This window comes from Apiotrichum porosum (assembly GCF_003942205.1).
Source record: "Apiotrichum porosum strain DSM 27194 chromosome Unknown scaffold_15, whole genome shotgun sequence".
Taxonomy (NCBI): Eukaryota; Fungi; Basidiomycota; class Tremellomycetes; order Trichosporonales; family Trichosporonaceae; genus Apiotrichum; species Apiotrichum porosum.
The window spans coordinates 1-17,248 of record NW_021167122.1 but is presented as its reverse complement, the minus strand read 5'-3'; the positions used below and the strand labels follow the sequence as shown (position 1 = coordinate 17,248).

General features: G+C 56.0%; 12 protein-coding genes across 12 annotated transcripts; 6 read left to right on the top strand and 6 right to left on the bottom strand.

Annotated features, from left to right (window-relative positions):
* Positions 1–165: 165 nt before the first annotated feature.
* On the top strand, positions 166–1,421 carry EHS24_003064 (uncharacterized protein; the record flags this gene model as incomplete). The annotated part of the gene is made up of 4 exons (XM_028618770.1): positions 166–313; positions 402–455; positions 503–743; positions 788–1,421. 4 exons carry the CDS (start codon positions 166–168, stop codon positions 1,419–1,421), a joined length of 1,077 nt encoding a protein of 358 aa, XP_028472658.1.
* Positions 1,422–1,638: 217 nt separating this feature from the next.
* EHS24_003063 (uncharacterized protein) lies at positions 1,639–2,729 on the bottom strand (the record flags this gene model as incomplete). Its single annotated transcript, XM_028618769.1, has 3 exons — positions 1,639–2,216; positions 2,257–2,468; positions 2,509–2,729. 3 exons carry the CDS (start codon positions 2,727–2,729, stop codon positions 1,639–1,641), a joined length of 1,011 nt encoding a protein of 336 aa, XP_028472657.1.
* A 1,367-nt stretch (positions 2,730–4,096) lies between these two features.
* EHS24_003062 (uncharacterized protein) lies at positions 4,097–5,281 on the top strand (the record flags this gene model as incomplete). The annotated part of the gene is made up of 3 exons (XM_028618768.1): positions 4,097–4,255; positions 4,300–4,671; positions 4,709–5,281. The coding sequence occupies 3 exons, from the start codon at positions 4,097–4,099 to the stop codon at positions 5,279–5,281; spliced, it is 1,104 nt and encodes a 367-aa protein (XP_028472656.1).
* A 59-nt stretch (positions 5,282–5,340) lies between these two features.
* Positions 5,341–6,545, bottom strand: EHS24_003061 (uncharacterized protein; the record flags this gene model as incomplete). The annotated part of the gene is made up of 2 exons (XM_028618767.1): positions 5,341–5,370; positions 5,415–6,545. The coding sequence occupies 2 exons, from the start codon at positions 6,543–6,545 to the stop codon at positions 5,341–5,343; spliced, it is 1,161 nt and encodes a 386-aa protein (XP_028472655.1).
* A 405-nt stretch (positions 6,546–6,950) lies between these two features.
* On the top strand, positions 6,951–7,916 carry EHS24_003060 (uncharacterized protein; the record flags this gene model as incomplete). The annotated part of the gene is made up of 1 exon (XM_028618766.1): positions 6,951–7,916. The coding sequence occupies one exon, from the start codon at positions 6,951–6,953 to the stop codon at positions 7,914–7,916; it is 966 nt and encodes a 321-aa protein (XP_028472654.1).
* A 701-nt stretch (positions 7,917–8,617) lies between these two features.
* On the top strand, positions 8,618–9,622 carry EHS24_003059 (uncharacterized protein; the record flags this gene model as incomplete). Its single annotated transcript, XM_028618765.1, has 1 exon — positions 8,618–9,622. One exon carries the CDS (start codon positions 8,618–8,620, stop codon positions 9,620–9,622), a length of 1,005 nt encoding a protein of 334 aa, XP_028472653.1.
* A 274-nt stretch (positions 9,623–9,896) lies between these two features.
* Positions 9,897–10,331, top strand: EHS24_003058 (uncharacterized protein; the record flags this gene model as incomplete). Its single annotated transcript, XM_028618764.1, has 3 exons — positions 9,897–10,023; positions 10,067–10,139; positions 10,181–10,331. The coding sequence occupies 3 exons, from the start codon at positions 9,897–9,899 to the stop codon at positions 10,329–10,331; spliced, it is 351 nt and encodes a 116-aa protein (XP_028472652.1).
* Positions 10,332–10,498: 167 nt separating this feature from the next.
* Positions 10,499–11,720, bottom strand: EHS24_003057 (uncharacterized protein; the record flags this gene model as incomplete). Its single annotated transcript, XM_028618763.1, has 5 exons — positions 10,499–10,823; positions 10,861–10,960; positions 11,002–11,075; positions 11,121–11,422; positions 11,490–11,720. The coding sequence occupies 5 exons, from the start codon at positions 11,718–11,720 to the stop codon at positions 10,499–10,501; spliced, it is 1,032 nt and encodes a 343-aa protein (XP_028472651.1).
* A 598-nt stretch (positions 11,721–12,318) lies between these two features.
* On the top strand, positions 12,319–14,191 carry EHS24_003056 (uncharacterized protein; the record flags this gene model as incomplete). Its single annotated transcript, XM_028618762.1, has 5 exons — positions 12,319–12,494; positions 12,989–13,055; positions 13,094–13,481; positions 13,516–13,985; positions 14,024–14,191. The coding sequence occupies 5 exons, from the start codon at positions 12,319–12,321 to the stop codon at positions 14,189–14,191; spliced, it is 1,269 nt and encodes a 422-aa protein (XP_028472650.1).
* Positions 14,192–14,252: 61 nt separating this feature from the next.
* On the bottom strand, positions 14,253–14,670 carry EHS24_003055 (uncharacterized protein; the record flags this gene model as incomplete). Its single annotated transcript, XM_028618761.1, has 2 exons — positions 14,253–14,324; positions 14,368–14,670. 2 exons carry the CDS (start codon positions 14,668–14,670, stop codon positions 14,253–14,255), a joined length of 375 nt encoding a protein of 124 aa, XP_028472649.1.
* Positions 14,671–14,740: 70 nt separating this feature from the next.
* EHS24_003054 (uncharacterized protein) lies at positions 14,741–15,082 on the bottom strand (the record flags this gene model as incomplete). The annotated part of the gene is made up of 2 exons (XM_028618760.1): positions 14,741–14,835; positions 14,878–15,082. The coding sequence occupies 2 exons, from the start codon at positions 15,080–15,082 to the stop codon at positions 14,741–14,743; spliced, it is 300 nt and encodes a 99-aa protein (XP_028472648.1).
* A 34-nt stretch (positions 15,083–15,116) lies between these two features.
* EHS24_003053 (uncharacterized protein) lies at positions 15,117–15,835 on the bottom strand (the record flags this gene model as incomplete). Its single annotated transcript, XM_028618759.1, has 3 exons — positions 15,117–15,238; positions 15,276–15,421; positions 15,462–15,835. 3 exons carry the CDS (start codon positions 15,833–15,835, stop codon positions 15,117–15,119), a joined length of 642 nt encoding a protein of 213 aa, XP_028472647.1.
* Between the last annotated feature and the right edge of the window lie 1,413 nt (positions 15,836–17,248).

Here is a 17,248-nt window from a genome sequence, read left to right as displayed (position 1 = left end):
ACAAACGGGGCCCCCTAGGCGGAACAGTCAGCCCCCGCCCCCCCCCCTTCCGTCCGCGACAACACGACGCGACGCGACGACGACAACACCACCCTCCTCCTGCATGAACACACAACGTCTCTCGCCTCCCAGCCTTGCTCTGATTCCATCATCCACCGCAGAGCCATGTCCAGCAAGGTCAATCTCACAGTCGACGATTTTGACCCTATCGTCGCCTACTCCAACTATGACGAATGGACCACACCAAACCCACAGGACAACCCTACTTGGTTCAACGCTTCTCAAGATGTGACCGGGTCCCAGTGGCATCAAGGTGGGCACAGCAGGCCCAGAATGGCCAGACGCCAGACGCTCGCCAGGCCTTGTCTCGTGCCTTTGAAACGTATGGCTCACAAACACAGCTACGTACCACCTGACGACTGTGTCCGGCGCCCAGGCTTCCTTCAACTTTACCGGTGAGTCACCAGTCGTGGTTGTCGGACCGAAACTGACCTCTTCATAGGTAACGGTCTCTGGGTGTATGGCGGTACCGGCACGAGCCCAAACTATACGATCACTTTGGATTCCAGCTCGTCGCAGCCATTCACCAGCTCCTATTCCACACCCAACTTGACCGACGGCCGCACCTTGCTGTACGGCACAGACCAGCTGGCTTACGCCGAGCATCAGCTCGTTCTCACCAACCATGGCGATGGCCTGCTTCTTGACCTCATTGTTGTAGGTGTGGAGCTGGGTGGCGACAGGTGAGTTGCATTACTGCCGGTGGAGCTAGAGCTGACCGATCCAGCGCGACTCTTGCCAACACCACGCTGGACGACCGCGCTAGTGAGCTTCAATACTCTGGCTCGTGGACCCAGCAGACCGGGCCCAACTTTTACAACCAGACCTCGACGTACACTGGCGGCCCCGGACCCTACTTCGAGTTGAACTTTACTGGCTCGGCCGTCTACATTTATGGCGACCAGGTCAATGACCATGGCCCGTACTCAGTCTACATCAACGACACGAACGTGGCCACCCACACTGGTCGCTCTGGGTGTGGTGGTGGTTACGCAAAATACTGTGAAAAGGTTCACGGCTTGGCATTCTTTGCGGGCAGTCTTCCCGAGGGTCAGCACACTCTGCGACTCGTTAACGAAGGACCCAGCAGCGGCAACACGACCTACTTTGACTTTGACTACCTCGAGTACACCGTGCCGAGCGTCTACTCGTCCCAGACTGTTGAATCCGCTAGCTGCCCATTCACCAACTGCACCAGCGCCAGTGCGGCGTCGACGTCGGGAACTGCTACTACTGGGGCAGCTGGCCAATCCTCGTCTACCGCGGAAGCCAAGAGCAGTGCTGGCCTGCCGACTAGCGCGAGCAACGCCGCGCTCTTGGCCGTGGCCGGAACCTGGCTCCTCCGCAAGTTTATCAACTAGAGCCACTGTGCTGGCGACCTAACTGTATCATAGATGCCCATAAGATTGTGTCTCCACTTTGATCGCGGAACACCGCTGACAATGCTAATGGCAAGGATATATCTCACCATCACATTTCGCTTCTGGGGTTGCTAATACTACAATGTCGGCACCTTCAATTAGCGTCACCGTTCTCAAACTGTTCATGACTGGCACGCGGGAGCGGTCCCCGTGGTCTCTACAGGCGATCACCCGGACGCATACGGTCCTGGTCCCAGCGAGCATCGTACGGGTGGTTGCGGTCGCCGTAGCGCAAGTCGGTGGACAGACGGATCCTGCCCTGCGGATCGAGGTTGGACCCGCTGGCATGGATCATCATCGAGTGGTGGAATACGATATCACCTGCTTCATAGTCGCCAATGAGCCATTTCCTATTCTCGCCAAACTGCTGGCCAAACGTTCCGGGGTCCATCGAAAGCATACCCGTAGCGTCCATGTTGGAGTTGAACGCATACACCAAATCGTCTTCTGTAAAGCCCTTTGCCTTGCCCAGCTCGGTGAAGTCGTCTTCAATCTTCTGAGCAATTGGGATCGAATTTTCGAGGTACATCAGTCCGCCCATCTCCGGCGTGCAGTCGCCTACGGGTACCCAGGCGGTAATAGCTGTCGGGGGCCCACCACGGAGGAAAATGTGGTCATAGTGTACGCCGGTCGAGGTGCCCTTTGCGTGGGGGACATTGGTGCGCCAGATCTGGCGCTTGAAGCAGAACGGCTCGTGCCAGTCGTGGTGGATGCGTGTGACCATTGTCTTGATATCTGCAGGCTAGTCAGTGACGCAAGCTGCATTCATGCTCACACTGGTTTGAGCAAAAGTCCTTGGGCCACTCCTCGTCCAGCATGTCCCACGCGCGATCAATGTAGACAGCGGCCTGGGGGTTCATCTCAATGTACCCAGCGCCTGCGGGTGGCACAAAGTGGTTCGGGTCCCGGTCGCCGGCCGCCCAGATACCTTCCTTCGGGTCGGTACCTTCCTTGAGGATATGTGTAGGTTCTACCCATTCAAAGTACCTACCCGGGTCAGCATGGTCCACCGCATCACGCTACCCACTTTCTGCGCGCCTCGAGTACGAACTCGCGCGGCATCACTCCCTTGATGTGAACAACGCCCTTGGTTTCCAGCTCATGGCGGATCGACTCGTCCGACGCCGATGCCGGGATGGAAGGCAGCCAAGCACGCTCTTCAGCGGTGATGCTACCGCTAGCACCCTCAAGCTTGAGGCGCTGGAGGCAATCGTTGTGTTGTTGGAGCTGAGTCTCAATGACGGTCATTGTGGTCGCCGAGCGAGGTCCTTTCCCGCGGCCGCCTGGATGTTATAGCTGTTGCTCGGTTATTGCCTCACTGTGCTTGTCGGCCGCCCACAGAGGAATCTATTGTTGTCGATATCACTAAAACTGTCCGCCAACGGAAGGTCTGATGGCTTCTGGTGCGCTCTCGGTCGATTTGTGACGAGATCAGCTGGTATAAGAGTAATATCAGCTGGACTCGGTCTTCTATCACGGAGGCTGGAGCGGCTTAGGAAGAGTGCAGCTGGGCTTGTTTTCCGTCTTTCCCGCTGGCCTGCGTTTATGCTCTTCGTACCCACCGGATACAGCCGACACAGCAGTCTGTTTGCCAAATCAAGACCTCTCTTTTACAGACGCAGTTGCCAACCGGTGGCAAACACAGGTCGCAAGCTCGCAAGTCCGTTTGCGTGTACTGCGGTTGTCGATTATCCCCGATATCGGGGATGAACACCACCAGACTCACGGCACCGTTTGTCTCAGTGGTGTGGGAGCGCTTGCTACTGACGTTTCAGCCGCCAAATGGCCAATGGCCGGTGGCCAGTGGGTTTGTTCGGCCGGGAAATTACTCTCATTCATTGTCAAGAATCGACCGAGATGGAAAGAAGGTGGCTGATGGGCGGTGGAGGAGAGCTCCGTGATCCGTGACCTGTGGATTCAGTTGGTCAGTCGATCAATCGATCAGTCTGCGCCTGTCAGTTTCCTTCACAGTGTTCTGACAACACGTTTAATCCTTCAATAGGTGCCGCCCCATCAGACGTCCTGACAGCGTCGTCGGACGCATTGGAGGACTGCTTGGCCTCGGCCACGACATTCTGACCTGCACTCAGATAAACGGAGAGCCATTTCGTGGCCATGCGGTTCTCTGCCGTTAGGCCCTCCATGAGTCTCGACAGCAGTCTACAAATGTAATCATCCGAGGCGACACCAACTGGGGGTCGACTTCAACTTTGCTGCTGCCGCCTTCAGCCATAATCACTGTCGCCATGTTGGCCCCACACCCCGGAGGCCTTGGCCCAGCTCTCGGCCATCAAATCGTGCCCCAGCCCTCCACTGTTGGCCCTCCATGCTGGATTGGCTGCCATCCAAATACCCAAGCACAGCAGAACAGCACCATTTGCAACGTGACTCCGCAACCTTGCATGTCGTCCGGGATTGCCCCACGTGAAAGTGAAGTGGGTTCTCCTCGCTTACACGCTTACGACCGTCAACATCCGCACATCTGGGCGTTTGTCTTGACGACATGTACCTCGCCATGACATCATCCTGGGTCCCGCTGTGACAGTCTATATAAAGCAACTGCCGTGTCGAGATCGAGAGAACCCCACATCTTTCTCTCACATTCCCTTCCCACGATGGCAACAACGAAGCCTTCCCCAGTAGCCCCGTTCCAGACCACTTGGTGGCAATGGATCGAATACTACTACTTGCTCATGCTCCACGGCGGATTCCCCTTTTTCTGGTGGATCCGTCCCCATTGGAAACCGTCGCAGATGGGCGATAAACGTGGTACTGTGAGTTTCGATTGAGTACGAGACAGCAACTCATAGCCAACCAGGTCGTCTTCATTACTGGCGGCAACTCTGGAACCGGCTACGAGACTGCTCGCGAATACTATCTGCACGGCGCCACCGTATATATCGGTTGCCGTTCGGACCAGCGTGCCACGGACGCGATTGCTAGAATCAAGAAGGGTGGCAGGTGCAACATGTACGGCGAGTTCGAGTACGAGACCCCCAACGCTGCCAAGGTGGGGACCATCGAGTACATCAACATGGACCTCTCCGACCTGGACAGCGTTGAACGCTGTGCAAACGAGCTCAAGGGCAAAGTGCAACGTCTCGATATGTTGTTTGCCAATGCGGGTATTATGGCTACGGACCCAGGACAGTTCACAAAGCAGGGGTACCCTCTCCAGTTTGGCACCAACGTGAGTGATTCGAATCACTACTGCAACTGACCCGTAGACTCTTGGCCACCAGCGACTGATATCTCTTCTGCTCCCCCTCCTGAAGCAGACCTCGCGAGAGACCCCTGACAGCCCCGCTCGCCTCATCTCACTTTCCTCTGTTGGACACGTCTTTGCGCCTCGTGGCGGCATCAACTATGAGGCCATTGAGTCCCGCACCGAACTCGACAAGTGGGCCGCCTACGGCGAGTCCAAGTGGGGCGACATTGCGCTTGCCAACTTTGTCAATACACACCATGGTCCCGGATCGCCCAACGCAATCGATGGCGAGATTATCACTTTCTCAGTCCACCCTGGTGTCGTTGCCACCAACCTCTCGAGGCACCTTGGCGGCGTCGAAGCCATGTATAAGCTCACGTGGCTGACCCCACTGTACCAGCTCCAGCCGTACGACGGCGCGCTGAACCAGATCTGGTGCGGTGAAGTGTCTGTCGCCGAGGCTCGCCGGATGAGCGGATCTTTCATTTCGTGCTTCCAAACCCAGTGTCCGGCCCGTCCCGACCTCAAGAACAAGGTTGCTGTGGACCGGATGTGGGAGTGGTGCGACGCTCAGGCCCGCAAGACCGAGTAAATGTGAACAGCTGTAGGGCACAGAGGCGTGGAAAGTGTAAAACACAACTTGCATTTGTGCTAGTACAACATCCAACGGTGACCTTTATTCTGTGAATGCCATTAGCAACTGTCAGGCGTTTCGCAAAACTCACACAAGGTGGTTGCAGCTTGGTTTCAGCAACTGACGCGAGGTCCGACCCTGGTTTGACAACCTTCCCGCAACACTGGCACGGCTGCGCGTCAGACCAGTGCGGCAGTCGCAAGTCCACTCTGCCCTCCATAGACTCCAAGATCCGCTCCTTGATCTCCAAGATGTTCTGAGAGTACTCGACGACACATCGGCACTTCAGCTCCAGGTTACCTCCAACCCCCACCAGCTCCACGGCCTGGGTATTTCCAGAGCGTTTGAAATCGTTCAGCTGCTTGGCAGCCTGGAGCCAGTAGTTGGGGTAATTCTGGAGTTGGAAGAACCCGTCGTGGCCTGGTGTCTTGGTGTAGCTGAATGGGTGGTTGCGGTAGGAGTCCAATGGAAAGACACGCAGTAGCTGGGCGTGAAAGCGAGGAAGATGACAGAGGAGGCAGAAACCGTGCAGGTTCAGCACTTCCAGCTCCCATCGTCGCAGTAGCGACCCGAGCCATTCTGGGAGATCATAAAGCGCTGCTGTGATGTTCTTCCGTAGGTCAATGACCGTGCCCGATGTTATCCTCGAGGGCAATCCCAGCGGTGCAGGTAGGGCGGCGCGTAGACTGCCGTCCAGGTGGGAGCAGAATGCGTCGATTTCGCGAGGCGTCGGGTGTGAGATGCATACTCGTTGGGGTCTGATGCCAGACAGTAGTGTTTCCAGTGGTGAGATATCACGAGAGCCTTCAGCGACGCCTTCCAGAAATGCGGTCGGTGTGAACGTTACCGAGGTGACCGCCGGAAACAGACTCGCTCGTAGCCTTTTGACCATTTTCGCCCACTCCACTGGCCAGCAGTCAATGACCAAGGTCCTGGCGCTTGACAGACACCGCAGCTTGCGTTCTCTTGCGACATTGTCACTGTGTGGATCGGCTGTCGTATCACCCAGTGGGATGCCGAGCACGAGCTTGTGGAATGTCGTCTCGCGGATGACCAATTGACGGTACAGCGCGGGCATTGCTGCTTCCATGCAGGCCCAAGAGCAGCGCATGAGGCGAGAAAGGGTGGCGCGTGAGCCATTGTCATCTTCACTGTAGGAGAGGTTGTCGCAGATGAGGGCGAGGACGTCGAAGGGAATGTCTCGTGCGTGTGGTGCCGTCATGCTGAATGGGTGTGGCTGTCGTCACTTCTGCAGACCGTAAGCCTCTGTACATCAACCCCAGCGTAGTGCAGGAAACGTGCAATAGGACATCTCACTCCTCCGTCGGCCTTGGAACCATTGGTGAATGATCAATGATCAAAGGTAGCCAGATATGGATGGGATGGAGGATGACGTTGCCCTTACGTAATGCAGTGTATTTGCTCCCGCTGTTGCACCCCGCCGCCGCGTCTATTGCAAATTGGTTGCCGCGAGTCAACAGTCGCGCTAACGATGTGCAACCACGCGTTTTTGCGTCTCAAGCCTGTTCCCTCGCTTTCTGGGCCCCACCATAAAGCACGACGCCCACGGCCGTCAACTTTTGTCTCTTCCCTCCATCATCGATTCAGCAAAAGCATCCACCACGCCATGACTCCCGACTCCCACGTGCCGTCTTCCTCGGACCCAACCTCTGTCGACAATGACCAGGTCCAGGCAGTTCGGCATTTCAACCGCTTTTACACTCGCCGCGCTGGAGTCCTCGCCCTCTCCTCCGATCTCTCGCTCACAGAGACTCGTGTCCTGTATGAACTTGCCAACTCGGAGACGTCAGTCGCCTCTGAGCTCTCCCGCACTCTCGGCGTCGACATGGGATACCTCTCCCGCATCTTGAAGCGCTTTGAGGCCGCCGGATGGATCTCGCGCAAGCCCAACCCACGCGACCAACGCCAGAGCTGGTTGACTCTTACTCCCGAGGGATTCTCGGCCTACGCTCCCATCAACGACACGTCCCAGTCTCAACAGACCGAGCTCCTGGCCTCCTTGCCCAACGGCGAGCGTACGAAACTTGTTGAAGCCATGCGCACCATTGAGCGTATCCTCACTGCGCCTTCGACCTCGGCTCCTGCACCCGTGGCCACTCTTCGCGACCTCCAGTATGGCGACCTCGGCTGGGTCCTGCAGCAGCATTCCGACCTGTACGCCGAAGAGTACGGCTGGATCGGCGAGTTTGAAGGTCTGGTCGCCGACGTCGTGGCCGGCCTCGCGAAGATGGACAACAGCTGCGAACATGGTTGGATTGCCGAGGTCAATGGAGAACGGGCCGGCTGCCTCTTCCTCATGAAGGCCCGTGAGGGCGTCGCCAAAATCCGTCTCGTACTCCTCACTCCGGCCGCACGCGGCCACGGGCTGGGAGGGCGCATGGTGGATGTCTGTCTGGCGTATGCGCGCGAAAAAGGCTACACCAAGGTCGAGCTGTGGACCCACGCCGAGCTCGGAACCGCGCGCAAGATGTACGGAAAGCGTGGTTTCGTGCTCGTGGAGACGGAACCACACGACAGGTTTGGTCTTCCGCTCGTCGGTGAGATGTGGGAGTTGGACTTTGACAAGGAGTAGTTCCAAGAATAGTCGTTCCAGAGAGAGTAATACCAGTGAGAATAGTACCAGGGAGAGCAGCGCAGAGCGCAGAGACGTAGCCTGTATGTGTAGTTGTGATATGCAGTCCAAGTGGCATGTCAACCCTATGGCGCGAGAGTCCCGTCCCTCTTCTAGAACACTCTTATAATAAGTTCGAGGAACATTTCTTGGTCTACAAACTGAACGAGAAGGAACCGGGTGTACAATACCTACGCTCCCTGTAAGTACTTACATGGTACCCAGGGATACTGGTCACCGCAATAGAGATGTGCACCCAGGCTCATCTCCGTCGGAACCGTTTAGTTTTGTCCTTTGATGCTCGCAGCGCAAGTCACTTGGATCGTCTTTAGGCTTGCGCTGTACAGTGATCAGTGAGTGCTTCAGAGCTTCAAAACGTGTGCCAGGTATGACATGACCTGCCGTAATAACGACGTGCTGCGCTGTTTCCGAATGCATTACCGAATTTGATGGGAATCACGTCCGCCGACGATGATGTCAGCGGTCGCGTCAGCCCTTGCTTCCACACTCACCTTCCGAATTCCCACCTATGCATGCAGTCACCATTGCACTGGGACTTCTGCCCTGCCCTCCTTTGGCGAACGGTCAGCATCGCCAAAGCAACACTATAAAGTACAGACCTGCCGTGTCTAGCGCGGCCACACCTCGCCACCTCACTCACAATGGCGCGTCCACTCGTCAAGGCGATCTTACAACCCACAGCAGCTTCTACCCGCCTGGTGCTCGCAACGCTACCTTACCCCACCCCAGCTGAGGGGGACTATGTCATCAAGGTCCAAGCCGTCGCGCCTTGCAAAGACGAGCGCGGATGGGAGCAGGCGGACCCACACTTCTTCACCAAGCCTCGCGACAGAGTTCCCTGCATTGAGGGCTCCGGTACCGTCGTGTCAGCGCCCTCTGGGTCATCGACTCTCGCTCCCGGCAGTGATGTCTTCTTCATGCTCGACGCCGGCGTCACGGGGGCGCTACGTCAGTACGCCGAAGTCGCAGCATCTGGAGTCTCCCTCAAGCCTTCATCCCTTTCGTTCTCGCAGGCCGCCGCAGTGCCGCTATCTGCGGTAACGGCCTGGCAAGGGCTCTTTGAGCACGGACCTCTCGATCCCACTGCGGTCCAGGATGGCGATGCTGCCGCCCGCGATCGCGCCAGGCATGCCAACAAGGCTATCCGCGTCTTGGTGGCCGGTGCAGCAGGAGGCGTTGGTTCCTGGGCCGTCAAGCTTGCAGCAGCGGCAGGCGCAACTGTTCTTGGTGTGGCCCGTCCGGCGAAGAGCGAGCTTGTGCGGAGCTTTGGAGCGGTCGAGGCTGTCGATTATGCTGGCGCAGAAGCGCTCTCGGGCCACCACAAAGGCGTCGATCTCGTTTTGGACACTGTAGGTGGCAAGGACGGAATGCGACAGCTGTGGGGTGCCGTCAAGGACGACGGCCTATTCCTCGAAGTTGGCGACGGGAATCCCGACTCGGTGCGACCCCCGGGAAAGAAAGCCGACTCCAAGTGGTACCTCGTGCACACCGACGCCGACCAACTTCAAGCAATCTCGCGTCTCATTGACACGGACGGACTTCGCCCACTAGTAGACGAGGTGTATCCATTTGAAAAGTTTGAAGCGGCGTTTGAAAAAGTTGACGGGGGAACGACCAGGGGCAAGGTGGTCATTACAGTAAACTAGTTGCTCCCACAAGGATGGCTTGTTCCAACTCATAACGGTATGGAAAAAAGTTCAGGACCATCATGGCACCTCGGTGGCCGTCAGGCATGGCGGGAACATGATGCAGGTGGCGCTAAGGAAGACCCCCCGGTGGGATGAGTACCCGTTCGCCGCAGCCGTATGGCTTGCATTGCGCATCAGTGCTGCTGGAGCCCTCCGAACAGCAAACTGTCTCCCGCGTCGTCAACATGTAGTATGTATCACTGTTGACCTTTTGACTTTTCAACGATACACCATGCGTGGCCTTCCTATTCACGACAACCTGGAGAATGTCGCTGCCACAGCTGGCGCATCTGCTGCCAGCCCGCTTCTAGGCAAGGTTGCGGGTGATGTCGAGGGTCTTGCTGGTCTTCCTTCCCAGTGTGAGTTCCAATGGGCCAAGAACCAGGTTGCTGATCTCAATAGGCGTTCTTGTGAGCGCTACCATCTCATTTTTCGTACTTTTGGCAGCGGCCATCACCCTCGGCACTCAGTACGGGTAAGTCTGCCTGGGTGCTGGGTCACATCCTAACATATCAGTTTCTGCAGCGTCGCTTTTGCCGTTCCCTTTAGCGTCTGGGTGGCCGTACTGGTTCTTGTTACTGTTCGCTATGGCAAGGTCGCTCTGGAGGCCTACAGGGCGAGGCGTGTAGCTGGCTTTGCCTCTGCCGTCGCCTCTGGTGCTCTTTAATTCCCTCAAATGCTATTGTTCTTCCCCATGGTTTGCCTTGTGAAGGGGACACGGCAGCGGAAAATGTTTGACCACAAACAACTGGCGACTACATGTTTACTGTCACTGCTGTCCAGCTTCGAGGCCATACCATCCCCTTCGCTCCGGAGTGCGCATGGCCGCAGCCGCTATTTCGTACCATTCGCCTCTTTGGCCTCCACCATCTTCAGGTACCGCGCGTAGTCATCGCGGATCTTGTAGACTTTCTGGGTGTCCTGTAGGACGTTCATGTCGATCTCCATTATGCGTAGTCCAGCCCCGGGGCCAGGAATACCACCGATATTGCCGCGCAAAGGAACCCATACACCGCTACCACCCATGTACCCGGACATGGGGTCACCCCCACAGTTGCACAGGGACCACACGGATTCCGTCTCTATGGCCCGGGCAAGCATCCAGCTGTGAACAACCGTCTTTTCGTAGTCGTTAACATGCCGCCAGTTGTTCAGTTGGCTGACGTTGTTAGATAATCACGCATGTTCGTACCTACGGATGGCTGTCAGTCGCTAGCCAGTAGGCTGAGACAAACACAATATCAACTCCTTGGTCGGAAAGCTCTTGCCCAGCCGAAGGATGCGAGATGTCCCAGCCTGAGACTTGTAAGAGCATTACAACTTTGGAGCATACTGACAGATGAGAAGACCAACCCTGCCGAACTTGGTCTCAAAGACTTGGTTCTGCCTTCTTCCCCGGACAAAATAGTCGCTGTTTGGTAAGTGTTTTGCCCACTTTTGCTCCACTGAGACATACCGCTCAGGATGCCAGAGGTTTCGTTTAGCATACTCGCCAAGAACTTGCCCTTCGTCGTCGATGAAAACGGACGTGTTGTGAATTTGGGGGTAATGGGCGTGGCCAACTTTTGCCTCAACGTCCACCAAGTGATGCTGAACCCACTCGACCCAGGATTGTTGAGCGTCTGTGAGGGCCTTTGGTGGAGGTCCGCCCAGAAGATGGACGAAGGGCGATTCAGCAGGCATCGGCGTCTCAGGTGACGAAGGTTGACCACACGCTATCGACCCCACAATGGCGATCTTGTACTTTTCGGCAACCACCTGCAGGAACGAGACAATGTGGGCGTGAGGGTAGGCAAGGTGCTGCATGTGTTAGGGTGTTTCTTACCCACAACCATACTTGTCTTCCTTGGCCAACCAGATCTTGTAACCAGAACTCTGGAAAGTGAACTACATCGGCCTTGCGGGTGGCAGCTTCCTCGACTTGTCGCATCGTGTCAAGCAAGTTCTGGTCGATAGCCCAGAAAGCGCCACGATTATCCATCTGATCGCTCGGAGGGTCCAGCTCCTGAGAAACTGGAATCGTTTGGGCCACAGCAATGGTAACGGTACGGGACATGTTTGGTGATGGATAGCAAAAGGATGAAGGAATTGGCGGGTCAGAAAACAATGTTGTCCAGTAGGCTCCCCCCGGAAGAGGAGCCGTACAACTCGCCAAATGAGGCTTTGCCGTGACAACCGAGTGGCCGAGTGGGGAAAGGAACAGTTATTCGCGGCTAGCGTTGTATAGGCGACCGTTGCAAGTCATGTGCACGACTAATGTTTGGTGCCCTCCAGGTGGATGATTTATCCGTACTCGTCGCGTCGAAGCGAATATTGGGTTGGAGCTAGAGCCGGATTAACCAATGGTTTGCCGTGGTGGGTCAATCTCCACGATGCTGCTATCTCACAGGGTCCAAGTCGGGCGTTGTCAATGTAGCGCGCCGTCCGCTACTCGCTTCTGCTATTTCATGGTGTCCAAATCGGGCGTTGACAATGTAGTGCGCACCACGAACGTAGGACCCCCCTACGACATTCACATCCACTAGTCTCGCTTAATCGCCAAAGCCCTTTCTTGGCGATTGTTGTCACGGGATCCTCACTCGCGACCATGCTTTTCTATTTATTATTGGAGAATGTACTTGTGGGCGGTCATGTCGCTCCAACCGCATTTCAACATGGACGAAACCGACACTGGGCTTTACTTTCCAGGGACGACCCGCATTCTCGATGAGAGGGGTGAACTCATCGGCTCCGACAACTTCACTCTCGTACCAGAGCCGAGCAACGACCCAGCTGACCCCCTCAACTGGTCGCAGAAACGCAAGGCTCTCCAGTTGGCGTGTATCATCCTGTACGTCTGTGCTGGGTGTTTTGTACCGGGAAGCCTCTACGCCATCTATCAACCGATCCAAGAACAGACTGGGTTGTCACTTGACAACCTCAACTCCGGGGTGGGTTACACCTATCTTGCCATCGGCCTTGGAGCCAGCATCACCCAACCGATTGCACTCGCGATAGGTAAACGTCCAGTGTACCTATTCTCATGTCTTGCGCTCGGCACGTACTACTTTTGGGTCGTTAAACAACGGGCCTTTGGAACCTGGATTGCGCAGGCGGTAATTTACGGCTTTCTTCAGTCACCAATCTTCACCTTGCCCGAGCTGTCACTCTCTGACACGGTGAGTCTACGTCCACATCGTTTATATGCCGGTCACTCGCCTGGAACGGTTGGTGACCTGATGGTCGCCGCCGGACCAGCTCCTCAGCCCGGTCTGCGCTAACAAGGTAGTACTTCTACCATGAACGAGCTTTTCCTTTTGGAGCTTACATGGGTGCTACATATAGTGCTCCAGCACTGGCAGCAATTTGCTCGGGTTACATGTATACGGCTCTCGGCTGGCATGCTCCTCCGGTAAGCACCCTCCCCCATACTGGATGCTGACTTTGGAGGCCTTTGCGTGCGGGTTTGCCGCAATTACCGCCATCTTTTTATTCATTTTCCTCGAGGAGACCAACTTCACGCGACAGAACACCGACTCCGTTACCACTCAAGAGGCCGAGGTCGATCACCAGTCGGAGAACAAGACTGCGCCTGAAACATGCGTAGTGGAAGCAAGCGTCCTGGCAGAGACCGCTGAGCACCCGGATGTTGTTCACTCGATGGATCGTATCGTCTCCCCTTGGCCAGGACCTCGTCCCTGGAAGTTGTTCAAGATCAATCCAAAGGGGTGGGGTATCATATGGCGCACGCCACCGTATGCCGTAGCATTCGCTGTAAGAATCCCCATCATCTTTTGGTGCGGATTCATGTTCGGCCTCTATCAAATCCTGTACAATGGTAAGTTGGATGCCAATATGTCAGCTGACACCAGCCACAAACGCTCTCGCCTCCGGCGTTCTGTCAAGCCCGCCTTACAACCTTGCCCCAAACGCTGTGGGTTTGACCTTTTTGTCCCCCTTCCTCGCCATCGGTCCAGGCGCCGTTGGTGGCGGTTGGCTCTGCGACTGGTGGACGGTACGACGTGCCCGACAAAACCATGGCATCTCCGAGGCTGAACACAAGCTCGAACTGTTCCTAATCCCCACGGTGTTGACTCCTCTTGGCATCTTGCTGATGGGTCTGGGTCCTTACTACGGCGTACACTGGATGTGCTTTGTGGTCGGCGAGTTTGTCCTAAGTGTCGCAGGACCGCTTGCTGCTCTCCTCAGTATCACATACAGCTTTGACGCCTACCATGAGATCCAGCCCCGCGACAAGCAGGGACCTCAGTACCAGGTTCAGCAGACTGGGCCCTACGTGCTGTCCATTATGGTCATTGGAATGATCATGACTTTTGGTTTTGTAAGTTACGCGGTGATAAGGAGAGCTAACCATCACAGAATTATGTCATAACAGACTGGGCATTCAAGTGGGGCTTCCTCAACTGGGCCATCTCGGCATCAATCGTCAGCACTGCGATCAACCTGTCTTATCTCTGTATGACAGTTTGGGGGAAGCGGCTGCGTAGGTCCTCAATCAGTGCGTACGAGAAGATTATCAACTGGTAGCTCAGAGTCGCTGCTAGGATTTGTAGTCGAATGGACCATGCAGACAAGAGTTTTGTACTGTCTATGCGGGGAAAAAGGCTCCGACAACACCGCCGAAGAACGTCGTCACGGCCGTATAAATCAAAACGGCACCCTTGGGAATACGTTAGCAAACAGGGCTCCCAACAAGAACTCACGAAGTTAGTGCCGTATGCGCCAATGGCACCACGGAAGGCGTCAGTTTGAAGAAGTTTCGTTGAAATGGGACCAGCGGTAACGTTGCCGATACCACGCAACATTGCAAAGATTGAAAACACCAACCCAGGTAGCGTAGGGTCGTCCTTGCAAATGGGAGTGATGATCTTGCTCCAGAGACCCGGCAAGCTCAAGGCTGTCATCCCCCAGAGGATGGCAAAGACGATGAGGGGGGCCGAGGTTGTACCCAGACCCCATGGCAGAAGCACGCCGATGGCGGCCAGGACGCAGGTGACCGAAACCATGACCTTCGTTGGCACTCGGTCAGACAAGTATCCAACGAGTCCATTGCCGGGGACTGATGCAGCTGCGCCGTTAGTCAATGACAGGGAAGGTAGTGGACTTGCCATTCATGATGGAAACGAGTGCGACACCGCCAGGTTTCGTCGCGCCAACGTTGTCCGCAAATGCTGCAAAGTCAGCGGGCGTGTATTCTTGAAATTACAACGCACTGGGGATCCAAAGCGTGGGAGTGAAGTTGCCCATCGATGACAGAAGGAGAGTGGTGAATCCGCAAGCAAAAACCCAACTGCGCAGGTGGCTCCATGCGATTTTTGGCCGCCTGTGAGACACTGCTGGCGCGAGGGGGATACGGCGGCGGATGAAAACGAGCGAGGCAGCGTTGATGGCAAAGAATCCAATACCAAGAGAGATCATCGTCGCCTTGTATCCAAAGCGTTTGAGTAGTCCATCAAGAAGGATCGGGGAAAACGGTGCCCCCAACACCAGTACCAGCAAACATGATGCCGGTGGCTCGACCCCGGTACTCGTAAAACCACTCGTAGATCATGGTCGCACACGGCAAGTACAGTGCTTTAGATGAGCAATGATACACGCGCGGACGACTCACCTGCACTGAATGGGAACATGATGCCGACTGTTCCAATGAGCTGCGACGGGTTCGACACAAATGCCGACGCGATGAGCCCGATCGTCGAGACAACCAGGCCCGCGATCTGTATGATCTTGGTTTGATGGGGGAATGCTGCAAAGAGACTAGAGTGTTAGCAAGTGGAATGCGCTCCTGGATGCTCACGGTCCAAAGAAGCCAGCGCTCATGTATGAGAGACCGTTCATCAACGAAGTCGCGAGAGTGACGGTCGCTTCATCGCCCGGGAAACGCTCCGTACTCCAGTAATTTTGAAGGATACCAACTGCATTGAGCAACCCCCATACGGTGGTCTCAATAATGGTCGCTCCCAGTAAGAATAGCCATGCATCCCGTCCGCGATCGGCAGGAGGGAGGGACTGCACTTCGCGTTCGTCGTCTGGAATGGGAGGCGACGGGCTGGCACTGCGGACTGGCGTCGGAGCGACAGATTGGCCAGGCTCTTGGGCATATGGGGACTCGGCCTGTTCAAGATCAGAAGTCGACGCGTTGATGCGATCCAAGGGGATGCTGGTCGCCATTGTGGTGATGGATGGGAAGGTTCAGAGGTGAACAGGTTGACAGAGCGCAGGCGTAAGCCTGTGGCTGGCAGTGGTCATTGCGGGGGCCTGGCAATGAATGACGCATCCCGCGGGCTGCCGCCTGCGGCGCTAAACTGGGGTGAAATTGGTGTCTCGGTTAACTAAATGTGGGGCCCCATGGATCAGATCCCAAATGCCATATCATCGGGTCCGAGTTGATATATCACGTGACCTGAAGCCTAACACAATCTCCGGTTTGATCGTCCTCGCTATGGTGGGAGCTTTGCTTTTGAAGGCAGTGACTGTCGTGGCGACGATGTTGGGGGGTAGGGGGGCTGCATCGGTTTTGACTACTAAGAACTATGGGAGGAGGATACTATAGTAGACGTGGCAGTTTCTTGGCTCAATGGGACCAGAGATCAAAGTTTCTCACTCTGGCGCGAAGGAGGGTGAGACTGAGTCTGATACAAAGCATCCTGTGGGAATGGGGAGGTAGGACCTCACCCCAGGTGTGGAGGGCTTGGGCAGTCCTGTGTTCCATGACACCACCCAAAGAAAAGATGAGGGCAGTGAAGGGGGTGGCAGCAGAGCTAGGGAGATTTCTGAATTTCTCCCTAGATACAGAGTCAAGGAATTTGTGGACAGTGGCAGAAGCCCTCTCCAGGGTGGATCCAGTGAACCCAGGTGGGGAGACAGTGGTCCTGGCCTGGACAGAGCCCAGTGACACAATGGAGATGTCATACTCATGGTTGGCCAGCCCAGAGGCATGGGAGCCAGAGATTCTTATGTCATTCCTCCTGTGTGTAGTGTCACTGATGAAGGGTTCAAGGTGGACCTCAATGTCTGGGATGATATTGAGGGTGCCAGCTATCACCTTCTTCACCTGCTCATGCCTAGCCACAGTCCACTTGGACTTGTGTGGGCACACTTCATCATGTCCATGGAAGTTTCCATGTCCACAATGTCTGCAGCTGGGCGAGGTGCTGGGCACCATTGTCCTCAGCTGCAGAGCTGCTGCCACCTCAAAGTTGGTGAGCCTCAGGATTGCACTGGAGGGGATGGCTGAGAGCCACTGCCTGCCAAGTGCTGAGGAATTCTCAACCAGTGCTTGTTGTTGGAGGGGAGGCAGAGCAAGTGTCAAGTCTGCCTGGGCGGACTTGAAGGCATTTAGGGGTTAGGGGGTTAGGGGGTTAGGGGGTTAGGGGGTTAGGGGGTTAGGGGGTTAGGGGTTAGGGGGTTAGGGGGTTAGGGGTTAGGGGGTTAGGGGGTTAGGGGGTTAGGGGGTTAGGGGTTAGGGGGTTAGGGGGTTAGGGGGTTAGGGGGTTAGGGGGTTAGGGGGTTAGGGGGTTAGGGGTAGGGGTTTAGGGGTTAGGGGTTAGGGGTTAGGGGGTTAGGGGTTAGGGGGTTAGGGTT